Source organism: Notolabrus celidotus, chromosome 20, assembly GCF_009762535.1.
Source record: "Notolabrus celidotus isolate fNotCel1 chromosome 20, fNotCel1.pri, whole genome shotgun sequence".
Taxonomy (NCBI): Eukaryota; Metazoa; Chordata; class Actinopteri; order Labriformes; family Labridae; genus Notolabrus; species Notolabrus celidotus.
The window spans coordinates 26,145,356-26,171,357 of record NC_048291.1 but is presented as its reverse complement, the minus strand read 5'-3'; the positions used below and the strand labels follow the sequence as shown (position 1 = coordinate 26,171,357).

The 26,002-nt window shown below is 42.0% G+C and overlaps 2 protein-coding genes, 1 long non-coding RNA gene and 3 other non-coding genes across 10 annotated transcripts in view; 4 read left to right on the top strand and 2 right to left on the bottom strand.

Annotated features, from left to right (window-relative positions):
- On the bottom strand, positions 1-19,685 carry si:ch211-51c14.1 (protein kinase C and casein kinase substrate in neurons protein 3). 3 transcript variants are annotated; one of them, XM_034712248.1, is made up of 10 exons: positions 19,561-19,685; positions 13,142-13,209; positions 4,191-4,347; positions 3,792-4,027; positions 3,145-3,300; positions 2,511-2,686; positions 2,161-2,281; positions 1,999-2,078; positions 1,798-1,877; positions 1-496 (listed from the first exon to the last, which is right to left on the bottom strand). In XM_034712248.1, the coding sequence occupies exons 2-10, from the start codon at positions 13,199-13,201 to the stop codon at positions 387-389; spliced, it is 1,176 nt and encodes a 391-aa protein (XP_034568139.1). In that variant the 5' UTR covers positions 13,202-13,209; positions 19,561-19,685; the 3' UTR covers positions 1-386. The 3 variants fall into 3 exon arrangements, with proteins under 3 accessions (XP_034568139.1, XP_034568137.1, XP_034568138.1); XM_034712246.1 differs by lacking the exon at positions 19,561-19,685 and adding an exon at positions 16,671-16,924; XM_034712247.1 differs by lacking the exon at positions 19,561-19,685 and adding an exon at positions 16,254-16,444.
- LOC117832924 lies at positions 19,609-21,248 on the top strand. Its single transcript, XR_004635284.1, has 4 exons — positions 19,609-19,719; positions 20,504-20,548; positions 20,872-20,915; positions 21,114-21,248. It is a non-coding gene; the product is annotated as an uncharacterized LOC117832924 (long non-coding RNA).
- LOC117804631 lies at positions 20,341-20,431 on the top strand. Its single transcript, XR_004629204.1, has one exon. It is a non-coding gene; the product is annotated as a small nucleolar RNA SNORD88 (small nucleolar RNA).
- On the top strand, positions 20,691-20,781 carry LOC117804632. The gene has a single exon (XR_004629205.1). It is a non-coding gene; the product is annotated as a small nucleolar RNA SNORD88 (small nucleolar RNA).
- Positions 20,954-21,043, top strand: LOC117804633. The gene has a single exon (XR_004629206.1). It is a non-coding gene; the product is annotated as a small nucleolar RNA SNORD88 (small nucleolar RNA).
- A 1,211-nt stretch (positions 21,249-22,459) lies between the features above and the next one.
- shank1 (SH3 and multiple ankyrin repeat domains 1) overlaps positions 22,460-26,002 on the bottom strand; it is a 106,342-nt gene continuing 102,799 nt past the window's right edge. For all 3 annotated transcript variants that reach the window (XM_034711866.1, XM_034711864.1, XM_034711865.1), the window contains one exon: positions 22,460-25,574. In XM_034711866.1, coding sequence (XP_034567757.1) covers positions 25,487-25,574 — 88 coding nt within the window. In that variant the 3' untranslated portion in view covers positions 22,460-25,486. The remainder of the gene's footprint in view (positions 25,575-26,002) is intronic.

The following is a 26,002-nucleotide window of genomic DNA, read 5'->3' as shown; positions in this document are numbered from 1 at the left end:
TACTATAAAAGGCTTTGTGAGCGTTTTAATGGAACATAATGAGGTGCAAAAACAATGAAACAAGGCGGATAGCAGTCCTGTAATGCAGTTGAGGCACCATGGCTTGGTTACATAATGCACCGTACCAACACCTTACATCCTTTAAAGCATTGTTATTATATGGCTTCAATATAAGTGGTCTATGTATACTGTATATATTAAAACATTTGATCTAAATCCTTCAAGAGAAAACACAACCTGTGTTTTAAACACATCTTTGGCTAACAGCTACATGTCGTTGTTTTTACAGCATTGGTTCGATGTTTCAGACGTTCAGACGTTTAACAAAAGGTTGTGACTTCAGTGAAATGAAGCGTGATGTTTCTCTCTCATTCGACATGCTTGAACTACACCACCTCCACATAGTTAGCGGGGTAAAGCCCCTCCCAGCCGTCGTCCTTCATCCCTCGACACCAGCCCTGATCATCCTCATCCTCCACCTTCAAGAACTCCTCGCCTGCAGAGGCAGAGAGACAGAGAGGCAGAGAGGCAGAGACAGAGAGGCAGAGGCAGAGAGACAGAGAGACAGAGAGGCAGAGAGATAGAGAGGCAGAGAGACAGAGACAGAGAGGCAGAGACAGAGACAGAGAGACAGAGAGGCAGAGAGACAGAGAGACAGAGACAGAGAGACAGAGAGGCAGAGGCAGAGAGACAGAGAGGCAGAGAGATAGAGAAGCAGAGAGACACAGAGGCAGAGAGGCAGAGAGACAGAGAGGCAGAGAGACAGAGAGGCAGAGAGGCAGAGAGACAGAGAGGCAGAGAGATAGAGAGGCAGAGAGACAGAGAGACAGAGAGGCAGAGAGGCAGAGAGATAGAGAGATAGAGAGGCAGAGAGGCAGAGAGATAGAGAATCAGAGAGACAGAGAGGCAGAGAGATAGAGAATCAGAGAGACAGAGAAGCAGAAAGACAGAGAGACAGAGAGGCAGAGAGATAGAGAATCAGAGAGACAGAGAGACAGAGAGGCAGAGAGATAGAGACAGAGAGACAGAGAGACAGAGAGGCAGCGAGACAGAGAGACAGAGAGACAGAGAGACAGAGAGACAGAGAGGCAGAGAGACAGAGAGACAGAGAGACAGAGAATCAGAGAGACAGAGAGACAGAGAGGCAGAGAGATATAGAGACAGAGAGACAGAGAGCAACAGTTTGGGTTTAAAAGAGTCAAAAATTGAGAAACGAGACCATCACAGTTTCCCCCTTTGGAAGCAGAAGTCCTCCAGTTAGACCTCAGTGATTCATTGATCACCATTTAACTTGAATTACTGGTTTTGTCACTCCCTCCCTGAACTCCTGTAGCACATAGTTATGCTGGAGATCATTTCTGACACATGCAGAACGTCATCATGCAGAAAAAAAAACAGCACAGGGTTCATTCACAAAAAGTCTCTCTGTCATCTGGAAGGAGTGCAGATCACAGAGTCTGGCCTTGAGCAAATCACTGCCGTCCACAAAGTCTGAGGTGACTAAAAGCAGCGTTAGACTCTTCAGGGATTTGTTCCTGACTCTCAGAGAGGAGCCAAACCAGCAGCGGGAGGCAGTCGCTGCATCAAATCGATAATTCAGATGTGACGCTGAAATGACTCTAAATTTGACAGGATGTTTTCTGCTCTTCAAAAATAGATGAATTGTAAAAAAGAGAGATTTGATTCACAAATGTTCAGCCAAACGACAGCTCTTCTGCATGCTTTGTGTAATTACGGTTGTACTTGGTCTTGATAGTTGTGTTTTGTAGTAAGGTTTCTTTGTGTGTGTGTTTTTACCTGCTTTAAATGACAGCTCGTCTGTCTCCTGGCCAACATAATCATACAGAGCTCTTACTCTCACTCCTCCGATCATCGCACTGTGTGAAGAAACAGAGACACAGAGGAGAGACAGATGGATGTTTGATCAGAGAGCTTCAGATCTCAGCAAAAAGACAAACTTGAATAGAACATCCGTCCTTTGGGGACGCGTGTACTCGCCTCCTCTCTATTGTTCCCTTCTTCTCGACCACTTTCTTTGTTTCTTTTCCTTTCTTGGTTTTCTTCTCAGGTGTCCATTCCTGAAAACAAATCAACACCAACATAAGGAGATTTTACAACAAGAGGAATTGAGTTATTGAAGTGGTTAAAAAGATGGAGAACCTGGAAGTGAGGCCAGTCGGTGGGCATCCCGGGCCCGTGAGTGTTCTTCCACCAGCGGAGGTCCTCGTGTTCGTCGATGCCCATCAGAGTGTTGTGGAGCTCGTCATACACGGCTCGCACGCTGAAGGAAAGCAGGAGAAGGATAAGAGCATATAACCACATGTGTTCCCAGCAGGTCTTTTAGAGTCATTAACTTTCTAGTTGAGCTCTTACTTCCTGTTTTAGAATTGAAGTGAATACCTAAAAGGAAGCGTCTGTGTCATGTGTAGTGGTGCAGCATTTCCTTCAAGCTAAAGTAATCCAAAGTATTGATTACTGAAAACACTAAACACAGCAGCTCTGGTGTTCACCTCTCGTTGTTGGTGATGTCCAGATGTTTGTGGATGGAGAGGAGGGCCTGTTTGAGGAAGACGATCCTCTTGCGCTCCTCGTCCTGTGATGTGTCAAAGATGGACTCCATCTCCTCCATGTAGCGCGGGGCGTAGCGGTTCACTTCCTCCAGGACTTTCTCGTAGCGGGCCCGGACCTGTGACCATCGAGACACGCTTTCACCCTGCGCAGAGACTTACTGTATTCACATCTTGCACAGTGACAAACGTACTTCAGGAACCACTTCAAACCCTTTAGATATTGAAACTCTCCTCCTAATGTTTCCCAGCAGATAGACATGACACACAAACCATCATTTCCTCCCACTACAACCCAGCAGCCTTTCTATCTCCTGTCTTGTTGGCATCATCAGGTTCCTCGACACTAAAGACTTCTGATCTATGAAAGGACGCCGTCATAAAGAGGGATGCATCATTAAGAGTTTATGTGTGCCTCATAAACAAACAAAATGAGGTTCATTCTCAGTATCAGACCAAATCTGACAACAGAGCATGAACAGATGGAACAGATGGAGACGAATCGACAGGTTCAGTCCAGACTCCAGAATCACAATAATCCAAGGAAGATAAGATTGAGATGAAATATGGAGCGTACTTTATCAGCCTCCTGCTGAGCCAGCTCTCTCTCCTCCTGGATCTTCTTCTGTTTGTCGATGGCGACGTCCGGGTTTCCCTGAGCGTGCGCCTCTCGCTCTCTGGCCACCTGCTCCTTCCGGCTCACTTTGTGGTACGCCCTCCTGGCTTTGTCCAGCTGTGGGTGGGATTCAGAAGCATTCAAAGACTGTCTCCAACACTGAGATGTAACCTGACTTTGAAAATCAGTTTGCAGATTATGATGCATGATGTCCAAATTTGATCGATAATTGCATTTGTGACGTTGTGTTTACTTTCAGTAGGAACTATATGTGTCCTTTGGGGCTTCAGTGTATATCTAAGTGTGTAGTTCTACCTTTAATGGGTGTTCTCTTACTCTTAGCTGCTCCTGAATCAATGAAAGGATAAGCCGAGAAATATCTACATTTTCTCTTTTGGCTTCTAAAAGAAAGACGTGTGACTGACAGCACAAATATGTGTGCTCTAGCAGCTACATGATGTTGTAGGTGCATAATTTATCAGGCATTTTCCATCTTTGAATGTGACTCATACTAAAAGTTAAGCCTGGATTCGCCTGGATTAAAATCAGCGTTTCAGGCTCAGGAAAAAAAGAAGACTCGACGAGAGAAAACTAAAAAGTACTCTGACCTTTTTGAGACGTTTTGCCCATGGCTTCTGAGCTCTTATAAAGCCTGTTTCGGTGTCTTGGGACTCCTTAAATCCTCCGAATAACTTCTTATGGAAGGTGTCCTTCTGCCAGGTCCTGACCTTGTCTCCATCCTCAGACACCAGGGAGCGACAGATGGACGCATGCAAGGAGGCCAGCCGGTCAGCGGAAGACAGAAAACACTGCCAAGCCTTCATGAGAGATCCGTATAGAGGACCTGAGGGAGACAAATGTTCTTGGTACTGGAGATCTATTTTCTCTACAGATAATGTCAAAATGAAACAACAAATCTGAAGGAAATGGGACGTTTGACTATCTCTTGTCACAAAAATTGAATATAGTTGTTAAATACTGTCCAGACTGGCATCTACAGTACTTACTGGAGTCCACTACTGGCTTCCACTTGTTGCTCCATTCACTGAGCTGCTGGGCGTACTGCCGCTCCACGCGGGCTCTCTCTTGGAAACACGCCACAATGTCATTACAGGCCTGGAAGGCATCTTCTGTCCGCTTCACAGTGCGCTGATAGTTCCCAGGCTGCCAGGACACAAAGAGAGACGAAGATCTGCTGTTAACACAAAATAAACAGAGCGAGGCGGGAGCCTCGGTGGAGCGCTTTAAACCTCCATACCAATATCAAAGAACCATTTTTTGGGGAATGAAAAGGCCGGAATGGGCGACATTCTTGCCAGTGTTCAGAGCAGTTTTTTAGTTTATCTTCTTTTGAGTGTTTTTTCGGTGCCAGAGGATACAAAACAGTGCATCTGCTCACAGTTTGCTCCTGGCAGAGGCAGCAGCATGTATCATAAAGTGATTCTGACAAACTAATGTAGAGACAATCCAAGCCAGCACGACTCTCCAGCTACTGTTACTACTACTTTAATTCTGCATGTAGTCTACTGTTTATGATGCACAAGAGAGACCGGTAGCTCTAAAGTTAAATCCACACATAATATGAGAGACTTCAAATAAAAGTTTGTAATACAGACTTGATGCATTTTCAGTTCAAGCTGTCCTTTTTAACACCTTATATTGATGCTAGGAGCTGTAACATTTATTGACCACATTTCAGAACAACAAAGTGTTTTTGGATTATATCCTCCAAACAAGTTAAACATTTTTAGAGAGAAGAACATATTAGCTCTCTTGGTAAAAGGAAAAGCAGGTGAATCAACAATCAAATCAAACAATCTCTTGATGGTAAATACGGTATGAGGCCCAAGCTAGCAGCCACTAGCTAACTGGATTTGATCTCTATGAAGGAGTTCAAAAGTTACATCTAAAAAATGTTTTGATTTTGTTTGTGTTATTGTAAAAAAAATGTAAATCTATAAGCAACAACATACCCTCTAAATATACGGTATATGCTGCCTGACCAAGCCAGTAGCTAGCTTCAGTGGCTTACTGGGCTCTCATGTTGTTGCATGAAGGCTAACAGCGGAATGATGCTAGGAGCAGAAAATATATTCATCACGTTTTAAGAGAGTGAAGTGGTTTTAGAATGATGTTATGTCCTTAAAGAAAAAGAACATTCATTAATATAAAGAGGCACATGTTAGCTCTTTGGCTAAGAGTAGGTCACTCAATCAAGAGTGACTTGATTGTACAGTCTGATGCGCAAGCTAGCAGCCAAGTGGCAGGAATAAGGAGAAAAAACTTGCTTTGCTTTTTATAAAGTTATCAAAAAATAACATCTAAAGCTCAAATATTAAGACTTTTTAAAACTTTTTTGGGTTTTTTTACCAGCAAAAACTGTAATCTATAAACAATAACATGCAATTTTGTCATATTCTATGTCCTGCTATCCAGCTACAGTAGCTTACTCTGGTCTCATGTTGTCTGAAAACGGTTTGCAGTCCAGAGACTTTAAGTTTCGCTAAGCTAACTAGCTTAGCTGCTGAACTCAATAACTTTTGACCTGAGAGTGATATCTGTCTTATATTGAGACACACAAATAAATCACTCTGTTTTATGTGTGTTTCCCAGTGCAGCCATAATTAATATTATTAGTTATATCCAAGCAGCAACCTCTGGTCTAAAAATGAGTCCAAAGTGTTATAAACTGCAGTTCATCGAGGATCCGCTTGAGGCTGGCTGCAGAAACACAGGAAACCACATACACACCAATTCAAAAAAGACGATCTTTACAGCAGAAATAAACATGTTTACAGCCTGGTACAAAAGACGAGTGTAGTCTGGATAGCTCATTTCTCAATCGGCATACACCGTACAGGGGGTGAATTTTTTTCTAACGCGGTCATTTCAAAGATATTGAGATTACGAGTCTTCCAATGAGAGGCACAGCTGACTTGATTGACAGGCGGGAACACTGTAGCTGTTGGCGAGGAGGCTCAAAGCCCGCCTCTTTACGTCACGGTCACTTGACAGCAGCAATATGGCTCCCGCCAACGATTAGCCTCAAAACAACGCCTCAGAAACAGATGAGTGACGTCACGGATACTACTTCCATATTTTATACAGTCTATGGTTAGCACCACTACTGCCACTCCTTGATCTATAACAGTCTGCATTCAACCTGCTTCAGTCTTCCTATTCTTGCAGCTGCTTTGGAAAGACCTCTACCTGTTACAGATGAAACTGTCGGTCTCTTTAGTTCATGGCACCTTGGATCCTCATCCTCTTCAACAGCTGTGACACTGCTGCAGTCATCTAAGGTCAACCCCCACGTGCCACCACTGACATTTTATGGCATTAAGTTTCCTCTGGTAAAAATGTGATGCCGGCTGCAGCGTGGGGTGTGGTCAGTGAACACATTTGAAAAGGCCTGGGCCATAAAAAAAAACACACCAGACATTTAAAAAGGGGACAAGAGGACAGCAGAGGAAGGCCCTGAGTGTAATAACATATCTGAAGCAAGTGTGTTGTTTGTAGATGTGGTATTTGGAAATCTCTCTGCAATTTTCCTGGCAGCTGCCATCAGCTCCTACTCAGCACTCACTCCTACTCTCTTTTTTACTTCTGTCAGACGGAGTGTGTTAGACGATGACACATTTAGACAGCTGCTTAAACATTTCTGGGTACATCATATGTGGAGTGATTGTGTGCTAAATCACATGAGGCAATGCACCTTTGATAAAATGTTTAAACATGACAGAGTTTTTCAGGTTTAGCCTTGATAATCCTCATGTGTCAGGTCAGAACTTCTTCACTTAGTCATGCTTCAATCCTGCTGGAAATAACTCTAATGCATACATTACATTAAAGTTTAGAGTCTCTTTAAAATATAAGTGAAAAAATCTCTTATAACTTTTAACAACTCCAGATTAAAACCACTCAGACCACATCTCAGGACTGTGTAGGCGTATCAGATCATGGTTTGAGTGGCATCTCCCAGATTTTGATTGACATCTCCCTGGCTTGGTACACAACAACAACACATGTTGGAGTCGTCTGACTCAGAATCAGGGGTAGGAAGCAGACGCCAGCAGAAAATACTTCATCTAGTCACTGTCTGCTAAGTTTCAAAGTGCTCTTTTATCCATATCATGGCGTGTTAGTGTACATGTGCAAAGTTAGCAGAATCACTTTATAAGCCAGAGCTAAACTTCTCTCACTGATTAGAAAGACAGCTGTTCAGCTCTCCACACCTGCAGACTGTGTTAACGCTCGGTGTGAAGAGACGACAGCTTTCATTTGACTTCCTGTAATTGCTTTGAGGAATTAATTGCTCAGTTTTTGCACTAAATTTCTGACCTTTGAATCGTTCAATTCGAACCCAATTTCAGGAACGTTTACTGGAACTCTAATGATGGTATTTTGTTTCTGAGTTGAAACTAATACCTGATGCTTAGTGAAAGACCCTTCAGAGTACGATTCAAGTTTCTATTGGCTTTGAAACAGTGACTGCTTGTGTTGCATGTAACAAATGTTGAAGCACTTTTCTGAATCGTCTCATTTTGGAAAGAGTTGTGATTCATGTCTGCATCTGCCATCAGGCCATCATCATACAAAGAGGCTAAACAATATTACCCTGTGATCACTGCCTATGATTTCAGTGTTGAAATTTGGTTGTTAACAAAGTGAAATCAGGGCTGAATGTCCAAGACCAGATTTCAAGTCTGATTACGACATCAACATGTCAAAGAACACATTTGCTTCTGACAACTTTGATAAATTGTTTATTTTAAAGCTGCTGTGAGGAACTTTTAGCTCATATCGATTCTGGCGCCCCCTTGTGGACAAAGTGATACCTCTTATCTCCTGTCCTGTACATGCAAAATAATTGTCTTCAGACAATAACCTCATCCTGTTGTCTTTTAACATTTAGACTTATCTTACAATGTGATTATTTGCAATGAAAACAGCCAGAAAAGGGTGTTTCTAAAGCGAGTTGTCAATCATCTGTTCTGACACCGACCCCCTCAGAGCAGTTTTAGACATTAAAATGACAACAGAGAAGCTATCAGTATTGTTGTAGATGGTCTTATTTGCTTTTGAGGGTCATAAAGAGGCATCAGTATCAGTTTCAGTCTGTTTCTCAGCCAGTTAAAAACTCCTCATAGTGCCTTTAAGGATGAAAAAAGAATGAAAATATTATTATGACAGCATTTTTCTCGCAGTAGATGAAATCCGATCTAGATAAAGACTTAATTTGAGTGCTCTTTATTCTATGATTTACCACAGAGGAAGAAAAGGGAGACTGTGCATGCACTGGCACTAAGGCTGTGCAGGTCTGATTACAATGGCAGAACAAACCTGGATGCTGATGTTGAAGGTTTATTGATATCTAACAGTTGATTTAACTTCAAGACACCAGACTTGGTGTAGCTGTCACAGTCCAGTCTTGATGGTGGCTAATGCACTGCTCAATTATAACAATCATTGTAGCTGCTTTCTTATCTTGACAGTGGGCATGTTAATGTATGTTGGTATGTTAAATTAATGTGTTGTTTGTGAGCAGCACTGCACTTATGTCCACGACAAAGTCCCCCCCGGGGACAATAAAGTTTATCTTATCTTATCTTTATGCATTAAGAGATGGGACCTGAAAATTGCTGTCCATAATTGTGGAAATGTGGAGATATCTGCATGTTGTTCATAAACACAAAAGCAAAGTATCCACTGCCTTTCCTTCAGTATTTCGATGCCCTTTACCTCACCCTTAGTTGACTCATTTCTCTTCCTGCCGTCTGTTATTTTCATCTTTCAGAGTAACGACTGCTCTCTCTCTCTCTGCTGCCTGCAGACCTTTCCTGCCCTCGGTGACTCGTGTTCATTAAAGTATTCACCTGAGGACCTCAATCTTTGTTTTCACCACCAATTGACAGACAGTTCGATCCTGACTGGCTGGTTAATTAGTGGTTAATTAAATGTAGGTGCATCTGAAAGGTCAAGCAGTTAGTGCTGTTAGTGCTAGTAAACAAATCTACAGCAGGTTTTATTTTGCTGAGGGGAGCTGTAGTTGGATTGTTTTGTGCATGTGAGCACCAAAAGAAATAATCACATACTTCTCTTGTGTTTTTAAATTCTAGCGACTTGTATTTCAACTTTATAATAATTATAAATGCATTTTTAACTGTTGTGGTCTCAGCTCTTCATATTAAAGAAAGAAGAAATCGTCTTTGCATCTGTTTTATGGGCACAAAATAAAGACGTCTGGAAACAGCATCTTCAAAAGCTGCTCCTGTGTGCTTTAACAACACTGAATGTGTGTGTACGCTTTAATCAGAATCAATGTGTGTGCTTCTCATCAGCGTTCCCCCCCCTGTTTCTTTCTCTCCGTCCTTCCTCCTCACTTTCTCTCTTTCTCTCTGTTGTGGTTTGTCTCAGAATTAAACAGAAACAGCTGAGGAATCCACTTTGAGGCCAATAGCAACGCTGCACAGACCCAGTTGGCCGGTCTCTGAGGCAGAAGCAAATCCGCTACTAGAGAATCCGTCCAAGCAACAAAATGCAGCAGAGGAAAATGGCTCCGGTCCTGCATTAGAAAATCTCATTTTATATATACAGCATGTAACTGATCTGATGCCATCTGTAAAGTATGTCACAGAGCACAGGGAGCGTGAGCAGGGAACCACCAGCAGAGGCAGCGAAGCAGCAGCAGCAGAGATGATATCATTAGCAGATGTCATGCTACCTGGGGTTGAAGTAGAAGCATGAAGGCAGAGCTGGCAGAAGAGGGGTGAGTATAGTAATGGAAGTAGTGATAGAGTAAAAACATAGCTGCAGCATGGATGTGGAAACAGATGTGAATTATATTCCTCCCTGATTTCATTTTGAGATCTTTCAACAGAGATTTTAAAAGCTGATATGAATTAACGAGTTAAACAAAACATATCCATTTCATACGAGAAGACTGGAAAATACTGATGTAGACTTAGTGACGTCCCCCATTGGTTTCTGAATTTTACGGTGGTCACCATGTTGGAAATGCTGCCTTTAAAAGTGCAGTGTGTAGAAATGGGAATATTGAGTGATATCTAGAAGTCAGATTCTGCACTTAAACGCTCCCTTACTCACCCCTCCTGTTGGAAAGGACGGTGGCCTGTGAGGACAAGAAGCTCCTGTGATGCATGATAAGTTAGATCCTCCATTTATCAAGTTTTTACCATCAAAACTTCTGTCAGTACAAACAATCACTCTTCTTCTTCTTCTTCTTCTTCTTCTTCTTCTTCTTCTACTTCTTCTTCTTCTTCTTCTTCTTCTACTTCTTCTTCTTCTTCTTCTTCTTCTTCTTCTTCTTCTTCTTCTTCTTCTTCTTCTTCTTCTTCTACTTCCTCTTTTTCTTCTTCCTCTTCTTCTTCTTGTTGTCCTTTCTCTTCTTCTTCTTCTTCTTCATCTTCTTTGTCTTCTTCTTCTTCCTCTTCTTCTTCTTCTTCTTCTTCTTCTTCCTCTTCTTCTTCATCTTCTTCTTCTTCTTCTTCTTCTTCTTCTTCTTCTTCTTCTTTCTCTTCTTCTTCTTCTTCCTCTTCTTCTTGTTGTTGTTGTTGTTCTTCTTCTTCTTCTTCTTCTTCTTCCTCTTCTTCTTCTTCTTCCTCTTCTTCCTCTTCTTCTTCTTCTTCTTCCTCCTATTCTTATCCCTCTACATCTTCTTCTTCTTCTTCTTCTTCTTCTTCTTAAGAAAACAAACATTTTTCCTACATCAAAGTAGTTATCTCAACTCCCTGTATTAAGTTTGTTTTGTAAAGTTGGTCTCATTTCATAAGTTAGGGATTATGGGTAAATTCTACACACTGCACCTTTAACCAACTACATCATTTTCCTAATCCTGGCAGAGGGTCTGTTGTACTGTTGTTAAACAGGTATGTTAATATGGGCTCTAATGGGGTTCCCCAGCATTTGGAGTCAGCCTCAAGTGGACACCCAAGGAACTGCAGTTTACCTCAGCAGCTTCATGTTTCAGCCTCAGACGTTGCCGCTTGTTCACAGCTTTAAACACCAGATTAAGGGAACAGCTGACAGGAGTGTTTACCTCCTGAAACATTAAAGAGGTTTATTTGTCCAGCTGAATCTTTAAAGACACTGATGAGGATTTAAACCTCTGTACTTATTCTTGTGAACAGAAAAAGAGACGTCTTCAGAGGATCCCAAAGAGAACACAACACTGGTGAAGACAGTAGAAGTGTAAGCAGCTCCAAAGTGTCACTGCAGCATGTTTTAATACACCGTTATGAATACAGCTTTTGTGTACTCAAGCTCCTGTGATTGCACCCCTCTTGGAGTGGTACTGACTTTGCAATTACAACAAAGAAAAAAAAGAGCCTAAGTTTGCAGTATAATGACAGACAGCCCTCGAGCATGGTGGGGGGATGACACAGACAGGAACTGGCATGGAAACACATCCAGCTCAACGGGAGGCTGCCAAAATTACAAGAGGGAGGGGAGAGAGTAAAGTGGGGCAGCCAACAGGAGACAAAGCCAGCGTTAGAGCAGAAGCAGCTCACTCCAATGAGACAGATTGGATGTTGGAAGTGTTTAGGACTTTAAAACAAAACACAAGTGTGTTTACAGGGGTGAGGAAACATTCAGAGAGAAGGGAAGACTCTGTGTTTGCTTCAGGTGCAGGGATTATACCTTCATGCTCAGTATATTTAAATGCAAGAAATATGATGCTGAAGCTGTCAGATTCAGTTTCATTGTGTAGTTTAGAGTATATCTTGTTATATTCTGCAGCGACTGCTTTATGTGCCGTATATTTAACGGTCTACACTTCACAGAGTATCACACGCTGGAGGATCTTTTTGCTTGTTTATAGAAAGTGATACTCTGATGTCACGCTGTTTTTCAATCTGCCATTTATTCCTCTAATTCTTCCTTTTCATGTCTTTCTTTTCTAGTTGGAAGCGATGTTTTTACTGAGCCTCGTGGATGAAATGTGGGTCGAAACGAACAGGTTGACTTTTATTTCATTTTATTCTGTTTCTGTTTATCGCAGGGTTTAACTCCCTCTGAGCTCAGTGGCGGTTCTGGGGATGGGGCAACAGAGGCCAGTGCCCCTGTAAAACTCAACCTGGACCCCCCTGCACACCACAATAATATTATACAATAAAAAAAGCTTCGGTATCGCGCCGATGTTGCAGGTGGAACACACGCGTGTGGCACTTGGTTCCAGTCCCTTAGAGCGCTAAGGGACTCATGTTGAGTGTAAACAGCCAAACAGCTGCTGTCAGTCTGCATGTTAATCTAGAACACAGCAGTATATATGTCTAATATATAGGGATGCATTGATGTTTTGCCAGTTTGCTTTCAGCCAGTCCTTGTCCTTCTCAGTCTCTTTTGTCAGGGTTGAATGTGTCCCCTTGGCCCCAGCCTGGCCCCCACAGTAAAATTGGTCTAGAACCGCCACTGTCTGAGCTCCCGTCCTTTATTCCTCCTTTTATTTGTTTTATGTTGTTTTTTGTAAAAAATGTGGTTACATACTTACATTCATATGAATAATGTTTCTTTAGAGACTCATCATCTTCACTGACATCATCTTCACTGTAACAGTTAAGAACATCCAAACTCTTCTTTCTGCTGCAATGAAACCTGGAAAACTTTCCCTGATTAAAAAAGTAGACCCATCTTGCCATGCTCGATCTACAGGTTACTAAATCCTCCTCCTGGCACCTCTAACACTCAGTACTTAACAGTCTGGAGTCCATGAGCTTTACAGTCTGAGTTTGTGGAGCAGGCAGAGACAATAATAAAGTTCAGAGTGAACTGTCTTTACCTCTAACGTTTCAAAATAAAAGAGCGGCCTTGTACGGCGATACGCAGCCTGAACGACTAAACTGTTTAGTCTGTTTTAACAGGAAGGTCAGTGATCCTTCAGAGGATGAGGGGATCAGTCCTCACACACACACACACACACACACACGATCACTCTTACCATCCAGAAGCTGCGGTTGTTGGCATCTTCAGGGCTGTTGTCTGATGGTAGCGTCGACATCCTGTTCTCTAAGAGAAAAGAAGTGTGCGATTAGTTTCAGAGCGTGATATCGCTCGTCCTCGTTATCTGCTCTCTGACGTTCCTGTAATCAGCCTCTAATGAGAGCTGGGGGCTTTGTAGTTAGTGTGAACAAAAGACAACGTTACCTCAGATTCATCAGGAGTGATGATCCCACAACAATGCAGAGCGTGTGAATTATTAATCAAAGATTTGACTCTAACCTGATTATCTCACTGATATCAGGGAGGGTTATTTTTACAGATCACAAACATGGACAGGAATCTATACGGGAGTCAGCGGGAGACAAATATCTGTGTGACAGCCATATCCTCTGTCTCTATCGAACATGCTCAGCCTCATCTGATGAACACATGATCCCACATATGAAGCATCGCTGTGATTGAAGTGTGAGCCATTTATCTATTCTTACTTTTTCTGCATTTTAGCCACACATGTTAACTTCCTAATCTAGTCTTATCTTCATATTTGTGCTCTTACTTTCAGCCACTTCAACCATTTATATATCCCTTTAACCATCTGTTTAATCTGATAACTGTCACATATTTTTACAGGCTATGTACGCCTGTTTCCAGTGGTGGACTAAGTACCCATCGTCATGACTGAAGTCAAAGTAGAGATCCTCCTGGTCAAACATTACTCCAATACAAGTGAAAGTTGTTCCTTTAAATTATGACTTGAGTTAAAGTCCTGGAGTACTTGCTTTTAAAGATACTGAAGCACTTTTTAAAATATCTCTAAGTGTATTTTCACAAAGCATGAGGTCAGTCAAGAATGCATGGGTGTACATTCTGCTCCGTTCTGTTTATCAAGATAACATGATTTCATATCTAAAAAGTCTACCATGAAATATAAACTAAGTTACAACAAGCACAGACAAGTTTACAATGTTCCTCTGGAATCAACACAGTGTGTTAACTCCAGACCTCCACATGCTTTCTCAGGTTAGATGCTGATGTTTTGTTTGTGTGGTAAACAGATCAGAGATTTACAACAATACAAACAATCATTCTTTATTCAAAAACCTCAAACGTGTGTTTAGAATAAGACTGTAGTGCTCAGGTAGAGAATCATCATCCTTCTCTGTCATAGCCATCATCACCACGACTAAATGAACTGATCTGAAGAACGTTTGATCTACGCTCAACCGAGGTACGGCTACACCACTGAGACAAACCAGACACAAGGACACCAACAGTTTACAGTCTTTGGGATCTGATTTCAGAAACTCATCAGCTGACTTCAAAGCAAAGGGAGTGAGTAACTAGAGCACTGATAGAAATGTAGAGGAGTCAAAAGGATGATATTTGTCTTTAAATTGAGTAAAAGTAAGAAGTTCCCCCAAAAAGAATACTCAAGTAAAGAACAGATACTCAAAAAATGTACTTAAGTACATTTACTTTGCTGGCTATTTCAACCATTGCAATGCAACCATCACTAAGACCTCTTTGCTTCTCTTCCTTGCACACTAAAGCTTATTCAAGCACTCTTAGCACAGATTTCAGTGTTAATGTGTTGCAGCTTCCTCAAACTTTTATATTTTTTCATTTCTTTAATTTAATCTTTAACCCCTTTGCTGTTGCAGAAGTAACACCTGAGTCTCCTGCTCTAACACCAGAGGGTCCCTGATGAGATAGCAGGATACCTTAAATCACCGCTGCACTATTACTACGTGAAGATCTACAGCACATGCAGTATGTGTCAGAGCCTGAATGGTCTAATGGAGGCCTGTAAACCCGTTAAAGAGCCACAGAAGCTGCTGCAGGTTGACGTGTACTGTAAATTTAAACCAGAGGGTGTACAGTAAATCGTTGCAGCGTCTCACATGCCATAACATCAGCGTGCATGGCGGATCTTCTCCCAGCGTTCCCAGCTTTGAAACACGAGCCGTCCTAAAATAAACTGAGGGTAAAGGTCAACACATCCGATCAGACGCACTCACTGTTCTCATGCTCGAGCCTCGTCTGCTTCTTTTACTAATCTTAAGAAAGCACAGGCGACACTCGCTCATTAGCTGGAGAGACACACACAGAGGTGACATGAGAGTCAGTCATATGTTCTCCAGACTCAAAACCAAGTGATCCACGTTCAGTGTTCTCGTGGTTCACTTCCTAAAACTGAAACTTTTTCCAGTTCAATATTTCAGCACGCAGCAGTTTTTGCCTTCTGGTGTTTGGGATCCTGAATGCCCCCGGAGCTGAACTCCACCCAAACACATCTTTCACATCTCTGCTGTTTTTCCTCCCTGCAGCCATCTCTTTGCTCGGCTCTCTCTGAAAAGGCCTCACAATTAGATTCAATGATTTCCCCCTGCTGTTCACGGGGCATCACATGCTCCGCAGAGAGCATAAAGGCATGCCTCTCTCTTCTGCTCGCTCCCTTTAGTGTCTCTGGTGGCGCTGAGGTCTCACAGATTACACAACCCCGAGGTCTGCGAGGGTTCAGAAAAAATAATGAATCGCCACCCCTTTGACCTTTGACCTCCACTTCCTGTCCCCTTGCTGGCTGGCTATCATCGGGGGGTATATCTCTGTTGTAGTTTTCTCATTACTGTGCGGGTGGAGGAGCTCTGCTGTCTCAAACCAAATGATTCAGAGCATTTTCAAACTTTGTGTCCAAACTTTTAACACAACAACACTCGCCCAGACTTTCCCTGAGAGTATGAACTCTAACCTGACTTCTACTATCTCAGCTGGGATCTCTTTGCAAGCCCCTTAAATACGACTTCAAGCTCTTTCCTGAGCATAATGCTGCCCTTATGTGGGAGAGACAGTATGCTTTAAAGCTCCTTATCTATCAGAGTGAATATGAAGGCAAAGCAGGCCTTTCAAATTTGATTTTGTGGACTCCATAATTAATTTAACCCGTTTCCAAAGGGGAGGGACTGGCCTCGATTTTCTCTTGATTTGTCAATAACATGGATTTGGAACTGTAGTGAGAAAAGGCTGAGTGGAACGTCCACTTGGCTTTCTGCATTCTGCTATCATATCTTAAAAGTATAAAAGTCCAACACAGAGTCTCTCTTGCCACCTACCAGCTCAGATCTACTTCCACCATGAGTCCTCCAGACGTTTTATGACCTCCTGGCAGCTCAGACAGGAAATTAATCCCACCAGTTTTTAAAAGTCCTCCAGCGCCCCAGAAACTCTCTAGTCCTTCTTCTAATCTAGAATCTTATCCCCAACCTGTAAACTCAGTGAAGACCGTCTGAAAGTGACGCTCCCCTCTTCAGTCCAACCCAACCAACTCTTTCACCCCGGTATCCTTGCTCCCACTCTGGCACACACACACACACACACACTCCTCCCCCTGTCCCCGTTTCATCTGTCACACATAACTCCCCACGCACACACATTGCATCAAGGAAATATATAGTAACGAATGAACACGGAGCAGAAATAGGAGCTGGGTGCCTCCATGTGATCTCATTAAAATGCAACAAGCCGCTCACCTCTCAAAAAGCTGGGGCCCTCTCTGCTTCAACCCCGTTTCTCTTCTTTTGTTTGGCAGCTCAAACTCTCTTTCTCTCCCTCTGTTCAGCAGACTTTCAGACTCTCTCCCTCTCCGTCTCGTCCCTCTTTGCACTCCTCAAACTTTGATTTTCCACTCCTCGCCCTGGACAGTGCTGCTCCTGCTCTTCCCCTTTCTTTGGCCCACTGTTTGTGTCAGATGAGTTGGCTTCTTTTTTTTTTTCCTCCCTCCTTCTCCCTCCTTCACAGCCCTCCCTCTCTCTCTTTTCCTCTCTCTCTCTCTCTCTCTCCCTCCAAAACAGCTGCAGGGGACTTCTTCTTCTCTTGTTCTTTGTGTTCCACCACTTGTTGGGAGATTTTTTCCCTGCCCGGTCAGAGAAGTGTCAGAGAAGTGGGATCAGTTGTTGGGGGGGTTCTTTCTTGGTGTTTGTGTGAGGTGAGTCAGACAAAAGCTGAGTCACTCATCCAGAGTGTGTGTGAGTCTGTGTGTGTGAGTCTGTGTGTGTGTATACATGTGTTTGAGAGTTAATTGGTCTATTAACTGTGTTTTACTTTTTGACAAAGCAGCATGACCAGATAAGGGAAACTGCATCTCTCTGTGTTGGTCTTTTTGCCCCTTTTTCCTCCCCTCCACATTCCCTGGGGAGCGTTTGGTCGTCCTGCCTCCACAGCTGGAGGACACATCCGGTGTGTGTGTATATGTGTGTGTGTTGGTCTCTCTCTGTGTGTGTTAAAAGCAGAGATTCTTTGAAGTCAGGGCCCCCCTAAAGAAGAATAGTTCCCACTCTTGCTTCATGCTATGCTGAACTTGTGAAACGGAGTCTTGCCACAACATGCCATGTAAACACACAGCTGTCGGAGTCTCCGTGTTTACGCCCAGAAACAAGCTGCTCTGAGCAAACACTGAGCCTGCGGCCGTGATCCTGTCATCAGATGTGGACGGGTAGTTGTCAGATATGATGATGACACTGTGAGATGCTGTGATTTAGATAATAATAGAGAGCGGATGGAAACAGGTGGAGTGTAAGGATCCTGTTTGTGACTCACTTTGTGGTAGTTGTTGTAAAGTTGCAGCTTCCTTCTTCTTCTGCAGTTTTTAAAATAAAGTCAGAAGAGTTCTACAAAGTTTAGTTTAAACTTTGTTTGTTTTGATGCAATCATTTGTGTTTCTTACATCATCATCACTTTTCATTGCTTCTTTTTCTTGATATATTAAGAACTATGCAGGTGTTGGTTTTGTCATTTAAGCTGGTTTAAGCTGTACGCTCTACCTCTCCAGACTCCCCCACTGTGATGAAGGAAGAGAGGAGAAAAGAGAAGAGAACATGCAGAGAGATTTTTGAGATATGGCAGGAAAAGCAGTCAGGACAAGAACCTTGTTTTGTCTACAGCTTACCCCACACAGGTCAGACTGTACTTCTACCTCCCCATACTCCCCCTTAAGAAGAGAAGAGAAGAGAAGAGAAGAGAAGAGAAGAGAAGAGAAGAGAAGAGAAGAGCATGAGTATTAACTTTTACTCCTTTGTGACAAGCTCCTTCTTGCAGACCTGTTGTCACTGACATGTTGAGTGTTGGTCTAGGCTGCAAACAAAATTGACCTTCTGGGATCAATGAAGTTCTTTGAATCTGAATCTGAATCTGAATCTGGGTATGAACCATGTTTTAGTAAGAGCTCATCCCCATCAAATTAGGCCGTACACTCCATATCCCCCTACTTCCTCACTTTAATGAGTGAAGAGAGAGAAAACAGAGACAAGAGTCTGCAGGAAGACGTTAGCAGAAGACAAGTTGGCAGAGCAAAACCCTGTTTTAGTTATAGCTCACGCTGTATGGATCCAGCTGTACGCTCTACCTCCCCTCACTCCCCCACTTCACCACTTTAACGAAAGAAGAGAAGAGAAGAGCAGAGAAGAGAAGAGAAGAGAAGAGAAGAGGAAACAGAGACAAGAGTCTGCAGGAAGACAGGTTTACTCACAGAATTTAAACTTCACATTTAAATCCAGCAGCACATTTCCGTGATGTGTGATATGCATGTACTCTACTCACTCAATGAAGCATTTCGGTCACACTGTTTCTGCAACTGTTGTTTTGAACTGTCCTGTAATCATCAGCTGCCACAGAAGCACATGACAGGGAGTCTTTGCTGCCCTCTAGTGGTACGAATTTGAAACAGCACTAAGAGCTGTACCACCTTTTGGTAGTTCCAGCAAATAATGAGGACCACATCTCTCTAGATTAATATAAAATGTATTTATAATTAGATGGACAAGTCTTAATGAAACACTGCAACATATAAGGGGTTTCTAACCCTATCATCGATCATTCTCCAGGGAATAGTAATCTTTGGCAGCTGCTACAACTTTTGAAGAGTCAAACATTTTATAGCAAGTGGATGATCTTCAAACACTGATATTCACAGAACAGCATTACTCTTTTATTCTCCTTATTTTTGTTGATATTTATGATTCACACCGACAAACTATTGTATCCATCTCACATCTGAATCACACTGTTTTTTCATACTGTGTATGTTTTTTAATAACCTGGTGCAATATTATCTGTGCAATACTTTACTTAACTATCTATTCATCCCATAGAAGTGTACATAGTGTGTTTATATCTGTAATATTAGTCATATTTTATTTTATTCTATATTTATTTTATTTTATTCTATTGCTATTTTATTTTCTATTTGTATTTTATTCTTTTTTATTTTATTTTATTTTGTTTTATTCTTATTTTAGTCTATTGCATTTTATTGTATTTTATTCTATTCTATTTTATCATTAGTATTACTATTATTGTTGTTATATTTTTAACTATGTAAGCACATTGTTGTATTCCCCTGTTGATCAATAAAGTTTGTCTTACCTTATCCTCTGTAGTGTCCTCTGACTTGTAATAGATACTCCGGTCCAGCAGGTGGCGCTGTGGAGCTTTTTGATCATGGTTGCAATGCGCCTTAAAAGCAGAAGAGAAGCAGCAGAGGAGTCACTTGGAAGCTCTGCAGTGTGAACCTCAGCTCTGATGGTAAGATCACTTTAACTTATTACATATTTCACTCATCTGAAGCTTATAAATATATTAGAGTCTCTGTGTTAGGAGTTGATGGAAATATTAAAAGATGTGACTTCAAACCTTTATTCTGTTCGACTATAGAATACTGTCATTACTGTGACTTTATTTTTAAACATTTTTATACAGACATTTTTTGATCTGGTCAGATGAAATAACAATAACTTACCTGAATATGATTTAACTTCTTTAGTGGATGGAATATAAGCCGAACTGAACATGCTGTCATATGGACACACATGTAAACCACGTGGCCTCTTGCTGCTCTCATGGTGTCTGTTCCTGAACATGTCAGCATTAAACGTGTAATTCTTTTAAGGGGATTTTATCTTCATCTGATGAAACAATCTTTGAGTATTAAAGCAGATAAAACAACGAAATAGACTGCAGATGTGTGGGCCCTGTAACCACGTGTTAACTCCTCCAGTCAGGTTAGCATAGAAGCTAACTGTAGCATGCTGCAGATGGCCTGATATAGTGAAATAAGTGGATTATAAACCTAATGATTGCATTGTACGATTCTTGAAATAACAGATTGTTTAAATCATTGTATGAAAGTGTTAGCATTGTGTTGTCCTTCTCCTCTGATGACTTGCACTGGGCTCTGAGTTCACGTGGAGATAAAGTGCATCTTTGGCCCTGACAAGCCGGAGTGTCTGAAGAGAAGCTTTAAAAGTTTAATCAAGTCAAAGGTCGTTTTGACAACACAGTAACGTGCTTCTTTTTATTATTCTTGCAGATAACTCTTAAGAAGCTACACCTCCAAGACTCTGCAGGGAGAAAGGTATGTTCAGATCTCTGCATCATCAAGACGTGTAGCTGTAACTTGTGACCACTAGAGGGCAGTAGATCTTAGACTCTCAGTTGAATTTAGACAGAGGTGTAGATAATTTGCAGTTTAGTGATTTGCATGTTTGCATTGAGCTGTCCTCCTCTGATGACTTGCACTGGGCTCTGAGTTCATGTGGAGATAAAGTGCATCTTTGGCCCTGACAAGCCGGAGTGTCTGAGGATAACCAGCTGCTCATCCTTCAGCTGTGTTCACTCTCTAACCTGGCACAGTGTGAACATTACAACACACTAACTCATGTTTCTTTGTTCTTTCAGGTGTTTGCGGGACCTGAACCTCTCATGGACCGGACTTGACTCAGGTCAGTATCTTGTTATTGCACCTCTCTGTATGAACGCAGCTCTCTGGTGATGTTTAGCACTGGGCTCAGATCGTTGGTGGTGACTGAAGTGCAGCTCTGTCCCTGACATGGCAGAGTCTGAGGAGAGGAGCGTTGAATCATTTTTGGATGTTTGCAGCTAGGATCAGTTTTCTCATGATTTTCTCTCCTCTCTTTCAGGTACTGGTCGTTCAACAGACACATCTACCTTTCCTTCATGCTGTGTGTTGATTATGTTGTGTTCTGCTGCAATTTGAATTGATTGTATCACCCTGTTTTGCAATTATCTAATAAAATCTTGCCTGTGTAATTCTTCCCTCTGTTCTTTTTCTTTTTTTTATTATGCTAGACTAAGGAGCAGCAGCCTGTTGCACCAGCTGTGCATAAGTTCAGCTGCGTAAGTTTACTCTCTGGTTACACTTTGGGTTTTGCATCAGCTGAGATAGTTCCAACATGCACCTAAGTTACAACCTAATTCTTACACTTACATCGGCAACATGTTATCCACGAGAGATTACAGATTACATCCTTTGGAAAACTGATGACCAAGATTTGCACTCCCAATTATTAACATATGTTGTAGTTCATCATTTTACCTCTATCGCTGTAATTATAGACACTGAAGGGTATAGTTATTACCTTACTGTGACACTTTATCTAGATTCACATACCTCCTCCTGTTGTTCCATGGCAGTTTGCAAAAGTTTGTTTCAGCTGTCGGTCAGTTCTAGGACGATGAGGCACAAAAGAAAATGTAACAACCCCTGCATCAAAATTGGTGCTTTCCTCTGATTGGTTGCTGGAAGTGTCAACGTCATATCTGCAACAGTGTTCTGGTTAGTTTGGACGTTCCGGTCTACTAGTTAAGATAAACCTTACGTCTCCGTGATGCAACCAAACAATGACACAACTTAAGTTTAGTGTGGACTTTGCACCCTAACTTAGGACACAACTTGTGCAGAGCTGGTGCAACAGGCTGCTGTACATTATTTGATGTAAAATTCTACAACTGACAGCCTGTGGATTAAGAATGAACACTGGCATTAACTTATTTTCTGTGCAATCAAAAACAAAGTAGGTAAACAAAGTAGTAATATAGTTTAAACTGTTTTTCCTATTTTTGCACAAATGTTAGTCCACAAAGTTTCTTTGCATGCTGATTCAAAATGTCAAACTAGTTCCTTGTGTTTGTACTCACTCTATATATCATTCAGTTAGAGCTTGCATGATAAATGAAGGGTGCACCTTTCGCTTCCTCCTGAACACTGATGTATTTGTCACTCTGTACACATTGGGCTTTGCAGGCTGTAAACTTCAAGGATCACTGCAAGAGATCAGGTCACACGAGTCATGGTGCCTAAATGTAGTACAAATATATATATTTAAAATATCAAAATAGCTGTGTAATCCCAAATATAATCGATTTTTCTCGCTCTCTTAATCCACAACACTTTATAATCCATAAGCTGCAGGATGGTGTCGCTCCACAGAGTTTATACCAGGATGAAGAAATCAGAAAACGTGTGTTAGAACTTAGTTTCTGTATCTTTATTATAATTCTAACAATTTATTATCTCTTAAAACATTTGAAATTCATATGTTTATATGAATGTGTGTATATGCGCATCACATATACATATATATTCTGTAAGTGACCTTTCATCAGTTCATATTCTCATTTTTTAAAAGATCTCTTAAAGGAAAAGAAATGCTTTCTATAGAGTCGGACCGATTCCCAAAGATCTTCTCTCCAGACGAGCGCTCACTCAGGTTCAAAAACCTCTCCCCGTGAGACTTTACTGAATCAGCAGAGATGTTCTGCAGAAGTTTAACCGGCCCCCTTTTTTAACTCTACGCTTTTATAAAGACCTGATAGACACGAGATGGACCCGGCCGTTGTTTCTGCTTCTTCCACCGCTCAAAAACTCTTTTGGCTTCGTCATAACGTCTAAAGGGAAATGTGAGAAGCCGTATGTGCTGATGGAGAAAGGAACATTGCGTTAGATGCTGGTAATAAACAATGAGTCTGCAGAAGGTTGCTCTGTACACACAGGAAGATGCAAAAGACGAGCAGTGCCGGGCTCTGAGTACAGTGTTAGGATCCGGTGATGCAGAGAACGGGTCCAACTGTATAGAAAGCAGAACAGATAAATAAATACATTGTACCTTTTATGTTAAACATTATTTGGAAGACAGAGATTCTTTAGAACTTTTGAGACTTTTTTATACATCTTAAACCATAATTAGATGACCATTATTTTCATCGTCCTTATTGCTATCTCTCTTTCATTCAAATATAATCTCTCCTCGATCATTAACGCAAAACAATCCCAGACAGACCCTTCTTTAACCTTTGACATATGCAGCCTGTACACTGTACGAGTGTGCACGGCGAGCGACACGATGCATGAAGACTCAGTCTCTCTCTGCAGAGAGATAAATGAGTCGAGCCGAGCGAGGGAGGAGAGCGATCTCTCCGCTGACGCCCGGGTGTAGAGAGCGAGTTTGATATGTGTTGGAGGACTTGGAAGCAGCAGGAGAGGTGAAGTGTTGTTCAAGGTAGAGAGGTCATGAGAGAGCCCTTTATATTTGATCTCAGCAAGGGTGAGAAAAGCAGGACTGAGGATGGGATGGGATGAAAATATGGAGTGGAAAATAAAAGGATACTTTTGCAAGGTAACCAATCAGAGAGGGCCGATTTCTACTTTAAATTAAGCTTATTAAATAAAATGTTAAAGTAACAGTCGCTACATTTTTAGCATCTACATGTTACAGATTAAGAAAACATGATGAAAGCTTAAATTTGGACTAAAGGAAGAAGAAGAAGAAGAAGGCAGAGCGAAGTGATTCTGAAAATGTGCTTCACATTAAGAGTTGCAGTGCTTCTCGTCACACAGAAGCAATGTTAAGGGTACAGCGCACCAAATAAAATGCATCTTTCAATTCAAAAATACCTACATATACATCTATATTTATATATTTATATCTCAATACGATTATCTTCACTGAGCGGTCAGAGCGACCGCCGTCAGAGCGGCCGCCGTCTCCCCCGGAGGCGGAGAGCGGGAGACTCTCCGGAGCTACAATAACAGTAAGGACGATGATAGTAATGATGAGTAGTAACAATAAATCTCTTCATATCAATATTCCAGTATTCCCATTTAAAGTTTAAAAATTTTAAGAAGTATCAGAGTATTAAAACTTGATAGAAGCGTTTCTCTCAGATCCCCTCCGTTGGGGTTTTTCCTCCTCCTGGATCGAAGTTGAGAATGAGAGGGGGATTGGGTGGGAAAGAGCAAGAAAATGGCAGTTTTTCCTCTTCCCGTCCCCTCTCTCTGTTTTTTCCACGGTCTCCCCACGTAGGTCTGAGCGCGGGGGTGGGGGGGTGAACAGCCGACAGTTGCCTCGACGCTGAGGAAGTCTTTCTGGGTTAACAGAACCCGCAGGGAGATCTCTCTCTTCACATTGAGGCCGTCTAACAGTTGAAAGCACAGTCTGTCTCCTTTAGTCTTAATCCGAACAGAAAGTGTGTGTTTAAATAGAACGTGTCCCATACTTTAAGTGCTTGTGTGTGTGTGTGTGTGTGTCTACATGTGTGTGTATGCATGCAGGCATGTATAGTAGTAACTCAGGTGCCTGTGTGTGGGTGTGTTCCTCTTTTTTGTGTGTTTTTTTTGTTGGTCTGGGCACTTATTTTTGCTACAAATTTGTGATACAGTGACCAGTCTGTATATAGTGTGTCATAATAAGACTTAAGATGATAAAGAGCTATAGAGCAACACATGAGGACCTGCAGTGAGGACAGAGCCCTGTCAGTGGTGAGGTAAAAACAAGACATAACCAATCGAAAGCCAGACACACAAAAGGGCCAATCACACGTCTGGAAGCATCACCTCCTCACGTCGTTTTCTACGTTCACCACGCAGACACGAAGCCCGGCGCCTGCAGACATTCACCCTCAGATACCAAACAGAGATCCACTCACTCAGGACGGAGTTCTGTCATTCATTGCACTATTTTGTCGTCACTTCCACCTTTTTAAACCTGAACAGATTCACGAGTCGGCCGAGGGGGAAGAGGATGATTCAAAAAAAGATGGCTGCACGATGAACCTCCAGCTCGCCAACACCACGACCTGCTGTGTCAGAAAGAAAGGAAAATCTTCAGTGGATTTTTGATTGTTCTTCTCAAGTATTTGGTTCCACGTCTCGTCTTGTAGCCAGAGCGTCTTCATGTTGTGTGTCGGTTTGTGTGAGCGTGCACACGAGTAGGGAGACTGATTTAGACCGCCTCGGCTGGGGAGCGCCAGCCGGTGTGTTTCTGGATCGTCAGCTGCTTTTTTTTCTCCCCTCCTTGTTTCCATCCCCCCTTTGGGACGTGACTCCCTCTCCGTGTGGCTCTTTGTGTGAAATCTGTTCCTCCCTCATTTGTTGTGTGAATCCACTGTGGATAGCAGCAGTTGTGACTTCCTCCCTCATTGACTCCATCCCCCTCCCTCTTCCTCTTTCTCTCTCTCTCTCTCTCGTTTAGTTTCTGGCTCTGAGTTTGGAGGTTCAGCTCCGGCTCCCGTCGTCCCTCCTCCTCTCGCTCTGTCCCTCCCGAGGTGAGAGGACGGAGATGGGAAACGGGCTGCTGGACAGCCTGAGGACAGAAGGACAGAGTTTGTGGGTTTTATGAAACGATGATGAACTGTGTTTCTTATTTTAGACATTTGTGTGACTCAGAGTTTTAAAACTCATTCATGGTGGTGAAAGTTTGATGCCTTTGTGTAAAAATTACTGTGAGGGTAGGATGTAAGGATACGCTCAACACACGATACAATTCACTCATGACTCTCTAACGATTCTCAAGAAAACTGGATTGAACTCAAAATTTAAATAACTATTATTATATTTCAATTCTCAGATATGGACAGTTTCAACATATATTTCTTCTCTTTTATTTCTTTGTAAACAAAATAATCCTTTTTCATTTTTATATATATATATATATATATTTCAATTTATGTTTATTGATTTTTCTATTTATTTCAAAAACAAACAACACAGGGACTGATCCCTTAAAACAAA